This window comes from Sinocyclocheilus rhinocerous, unplaced genomic scaffold (genome assembly GCF_001515625.1).
Source record: "Sinocyclocheilus rhinocerous isolate Xijiao unplaced genomic scaffold, SAMN03320098_v1.1 scaffold506, whole genome shotgun sequence".
Lineage (NCBI taxonomy): Eukaryota > Metazoa > Chordata > Actinopteri > Cypriniformes > Cyprinidae > Sinocyclocheilus > Sinocyclocheilus rhinocerous.
Window position 1 is genome coordinate 335375 of NW_015647040.1, and position 5303 is coordinate 340677.

General features: G+C 39.5%; 2 protein-coding genes across 3 annotated transcripts in view; one reads left to right on the top strand and one right to left on the bottom strand.

Annotated features, from left to right (window-relative positions):
• The window catches only part of LOC107708524 (E3 ubiquitin-protein ligase RNF180-like), a 21601-nt gene that overhangs the window by 13561 nt on the left and 2737 nt on the right, over positions 1 to 5303 (top strand). Inside the window, exons 2-5 of one of the 2 annotated variants that reach the window (XM_016512786.1) lie at positions 2920 to 2965; positions 3392 to 3490; positions 3647 to 3739; positions 3862 to 4506. In XM_016512786.1, coding sequence (XP_016368272.1) covers positions 2948 to 2965; positions 3392 to 3490; positions 3647 to 3739; positions 3862 to 4506 — 855 coding nt within the window. In that variant the 5' untranslated portion in view covers positions 2920 to 2947. Of the gene's footprint in view, positions 1 to 2845; positions 2966 to 3391; positions 3491 to 3646; positions 3740 to 3861; positions 4507 to 5303 lie in introns of those variants that run through there. The other variant, XM_016512785.1, reaches the window with a different exon arrangement.
• htr1ab (5-hydroxytryptamine (serotonin) receptor 1A b) lies at positions 680 to 2028 on the bottom strand. Its single transcript, XM_016512788.1, has one exon. It carries the CDS (start codon positions 1939 to 1941, stop codon positions 700 to 702), a length of 1242 nt encoding a protein of 413 aa, XP_016368274.1. The 5' UTR covers positions 1942 to 2028; the 3' UTR covers positions 680 to 699.

Here is a 5303-nt window from a genome sequence, read left to right on the forward strand (position 1 = left end):
TTAATCAGAGTATATATATATATATATATATATATATATATATATATACACACAAATGTTCAAGTGGCAAATATTGAAAGGACACTTCTTGTGCCATAAGACATAAAAAAATTTAATAGGTTTACATTTATAATATACATATTGATACTTATATAATGGATATGCATCCAAGTCAATGTTATGAACATAATATCTTCACAGGCGTCAAATGTTCAAGGTGACAATTCATAAAAGGGGTCTTTAGAATTTTATTTTCTTGCTATTGCTTATATAATTTGATAGACAGCTTTAACATATAATATTCATCAATACAATTACTTTTAATTATTTAATTCAATTATTCTTCTTTGAGCATTGCACAGCTTGTTCTTCTCATTCATAAACATTGGTCTGTGCATATGATTAGTTAAATAAAAAAAAACAATCAGAAGGACAAGGACACAAGGTAAATGTACAGTGGGACTTTTTATTTTTTTTTACATCATGGACATGATCTTTGTTTGTCATGGACATGAAATAAACATTTTCAGTACACATTGTGTAACCTGATATCATAACATATACATCTGATATATAAAATCAGTTATATTTATAGTAGTTCTAAGTTTTCAGTGCTGTTAAAATACACCACTATTGTTTTTCTGAGCAATACTGGTTAAACTCGTGTTTCTGACAGTTAAAACTGAAAAGACAGTATGTTTATGGTCTGCAAAAATGGCATTTAATGATTTTCTTGAACGCGCTCTGAAAGTCTTTATTGAAGTATGCGTAAATGATGGGATTCAAAAGCGAGTTTGAATACCCGAGCCAATTAATGACGTCGATGAGCCACAAAGGCATATCACAAGACGGACAAAAAGGCAGCACGAGCGCTTTGATGAAGAATGGCAGCCAACACACAATGAAAGTGCCCATTATAATGCCCAGAGTCTTCACTGTCTTGCGCTCGCGCGCCAAGGCGAGCTTCTTCTTCGCCTCGGTGTTCTTCTCGTGTTTGTTCTCGAACAGAGGGACAGAGTTTGGAGTGTTGGGCAGAGGCAGGTTGTTTTTGGAATTGCTGTGAACCTCGATGATCTCAAGAGACTCGCCGTCCTCCGCATGCTTAACCGCGCCGTTTACGCACGCGGCGGGCTTGGGTTCGACTGCGCTTTTCCAGTTTTTGCCCAGCTCTCCGTTGGCTCGCTTAAAAAGCGCAGGTGACACAGTCAAACATTTCACCCTCTTTTTCACAGGTTTTCGAACGGTTTTGCGAATGCGAAATCTTGCCGCTTTGAATATGCGTCCGTACAAGACCAGCATGAGAATCAGAGGGATGTAAAATGCGCAGAAGGTGGAATAAATAGTGTACCATGGGTCGTGGCTGATCATGCAAGCTTCAGGATTGGCCATGTCTTCTGCTTTACTCTTGGGTTGAGATTTCATGATCAACATGGGTGGAATTGATATCGAAAAGCCGACAAACCAGGTAACGGTGATTAAAAGAGCGGCACGTTTTAATGTCCTTTTCTTCATATAGTCTATTGGGTCGGTGATCGCCCAGTATCTATCCAAAGCTATAGCGCACAGGTGCAGAATTGAAGATGTGCAACATAAAATGTCTAAGGAAATAAAAATATCACAAGTTACCTGTCCGAGTGTCCACTTGTCTAAAACTTGGTAAAGAGCCGCCATTGGCAACACAAGCACCGACACCATGAGGTCCGTCACGGCAAGTGATCCGATCAGGTAGTTTGCAACATTCTGCAGGGATCTTTCCAAAGCAATAGCCGCCACAACACAGGCGTTTCCAAATATGGAACATAGAATGAGCGCGCCGATCAGCAAAGACGTGGAGATCTGATAACTTAGCGGAACCTTCACAGGTAAAGTCACATTGTCGATTTGGTGATCTAAACCACTGTCGTTCTGAAATGATAAAGACGTGTCGTTGTATTCTTCCATGTCGTGTAGAGCGTAAAATTAGCCAAACCTCATTAAACAGCACTACTCCTTTTAGAGGAGCTCATACACTTGAAAGCGATGCCAACCATCAACATTGTTACTGACGACTTGTGACGACGCGGCTCCATTTATATCAGCAGTGACTCCAGACGTCAGTTACCTACGCAGGTGTACCGGGTGGGCTCGGTATAGAATATGCACACTCGTTTTACCAGAATTTCTTCCAGTGAGGTCCATCCATCATCATCATCAGATTTGTAACAACAAAATTTTGGAGCAATTCCAACAACTTAAACAAAACTTTTCAGGAAGGGGTTCAATTCCCTGAATTTCCAAAGGATTGAACTTTTTCTTTAGAAATCAACTTTGTTCTTCAGGTATAGCCATAGCCCATTCGATCGGCTCGGCACCGCAGTCAGCGACACCCGTCGAGCTGAAAATTGTGTTGCTGCTGCTGCCACCTGCTGTAGCGCGTCTGCTGCTGAGAAAACGGAACGTTTGGCCCAAACGCCTCTCCTTCATCCAGACCCCTACATAGAGTTTATACTGTCTGTGCCCATACCAAGTGTGCGAATTATAGGGGGTTTGACCCTATGTTTGAGGCTTAAAGCGTATTCAAACAATTCAAACATTTCAATAGCCAAAAAAACCGTTATATTGGGGCTAAATATGCGAAGTCGCAATCGCCTGAAGAAGTAACAGATCGCCGCTCCAGTGCATTTCATCGTCAAAACACTGTCATTACTGACTTTATTACATATTTACACCACAAATATACCACAGGTTTGAAAATCTTGATTGAATAAATTAATGAGTTACTTTATGAAGGAAATGAATAAATTATTGTGTACTCACAGTATTTACGCCTGTTCCGAGACTTTTTGTCTCTCTGCGGCTTCCGTAGTGAAGGCAACTGTACTCCGAGCAGTCCAGAGCTAGCAGTCTGTTGTTGTTAGCCTTTTAGCCAAACAACTTGAGGTGCTCTTCAGAAATCGCGTCTAAGGAAATGGCTACCTCTTTCGTGGTATAGTATGTTTTTGGTACATACGGAAGTATTTACATAATAATGTTTGGAACAACACCGGCCAGTACAGGATCTATCACTGTAGATTTTTTGTCATTAAGAAAACTTAACTGTTTAAATCTGCGTACAAACTGGACGCGAAATTCAGTGCGAGGTTAAATAGGAAATACAGCGAATGTTGTTGTGTTATACTAATTTTGATGTTTGTTGCAAGAGATTGCACTGGCCTATTTTATGCTCAAGCATAAAGTTTGCTAATGTGCAAAAAAAAGAGGCAGATTATGAAGACATACACAGATGACAAATGACACTACTTAAGAACAATCAACTATTTATGCATGCATTATATCGTTTGTGGTACTAATCTACCTAAGAATAAAATTGTATAAGAATAAAATATGGTTTTCTAATGCACATTTCAAACAGACTGAAGAAGAAGCTCAATCAGGGACTCTAGAAGTTTCAATAAACCTTCGCTGCAGAAAGTGCCGTAGATGTCTAAGAGACTCAAGAAGCTTCCTTAAGGTGGGTAAATTATGATCCAAAACTAATAATCTATGTCTTTAAAAGGTAAATGCAGTATATTACAAATTGGGAATGGTTAAATATCTTAATTTATGTAAAAGGAATGATAATCATTAGTAACATATTCTTACGTGACAATGCTTTATATTAATACAGGTAGTAACATCAAGGGAGGCTGCAGCCACATGCAGTGTGTGGCATTTGAATGTTGAATCTTTGCCAGATTGGATTTTTGCAAGTGTTGATCAGGTACAGAGTTTTCATTTCTTTATTTTTTTAATTAAAGGGGTCATATGATGCTTTTTTAAAGATCATTAGGGCTGGTGACATCTGGAAGTGATCTATTCTGATAAAACGTGCATTTCTTGCAGGCCAGTTGGACAGTAGGGAAATTAAACTGTCAGTACTGTGGAGCTCGCTTAGGAGGCTTTAATTTTGTAAATTGCTTCAAATGCTCCTGTGGACATGATACGGCTGTGCATCTCAGTAAGAGTCGTGTTGATCAGGATTTAAAACCTCCAGTTCTTTTGACAAGACTAGGAAGGACTAGAGAACATCCCGTGAGTAGGAAGAATGAGGTGGAGTCTCTCCCTCAGACAATAAGCTCATCCTCATCTCCTTCCTCAGCCCTCAACTTCTCCTGTACTGTGTCCCATGTAGCCTCTCCTGAAACTGAACTTGAGGTTGAGTCAAGTGAAGAACCACAGATTCTTGAGATTGTTGAGAGAGGCACAGATGTTTCTTTACCTTATGAATTGCCACCACAGCGGTCTGATTATCTGGAGAGCTTAGAGGAATGGCAAGTGCATTCTGCTTCCCAGAGCAGAACCTCTCTTGACAGAGCTGTGAATCCAGAGGAGGTCAGACTCAGAGTGATGGAAGAGCCATCAAGAAACATCTCACCCGACCTAGAACCAAAGCTTTCCAAGAGAGAGAAAAACCGCCTGAAAAACCTAAGAAGGAAGCAGAGGAAGAAGGAACGTTGGATTCAGAGACAGCAGGAGGCAAAAGATCTGGTGAGATGTTTTAAAGGGATAGTTCACCTAAAAATTTAAATTCTGTCATTAATTACTCACCCTCATGTCGTTCCAAACCCGTAAGACCTTCGTTCATCTTCGGAACACAAATTAAGGTATTTTTGATGAAATGTGAGAGCTCTCAGACCCTGCATAGACAGCAACGCAACTCCATGTTCCCAGGTCCAGAAACGTAGTAAGGACATCGGTAAGGACACCTGTAGCATCGTAAAACTGAAGTTGAGCCACTGATGTCACATGGCTCACATTTCATCAAAAATATCTTAATTTGTGTTCCGAAGATGAACGAAGGTCTTACGTGTTTGGAACGACATGAGGGTGAGTAATTAATGACAGAATTTTCATTTTGGGGTGAACTAACCCTTTAAAGTCATGAGTGGTGCCAAAGTCTGACTCGCTTTGTTCTTATGTGTGAATTTAACAACTACCAAGAAAGGCCAGGCAATATTCAGAATTTAGGAAATGGCTTTGTTAAATTCAATTAAATCAATTTGGCTCCCCCTCAGGATGTTCATTTGGAATTTATTGAATTGCAATCAAAGACATTCAAAACCGTCACACATATTTAAAGGCACAATATGTAAGATTTTTTTATTAAAATATCCAGAAACTACTAGAACAGTGTTATATATTTTGCTGACTTGTGTACTTACATTATCCCAAATGTTTAGAAGAATGTTTAAATCCAGAGAAATAAGCAATTTTAACTAGTGACACGGACCATGTCTATAGTCTCATTCTGTCACCTGCCAATGATGTCATAACCCCTCGATTTC

Coding starts and splice junctions, on each gene's coding strand:
- htr1ab (XM_016512788.1), bottom strand. CDS start 1,941: ATGGAAGAATACAACGACACGTCTTTATCATTTCAGAACGACAGTGGT.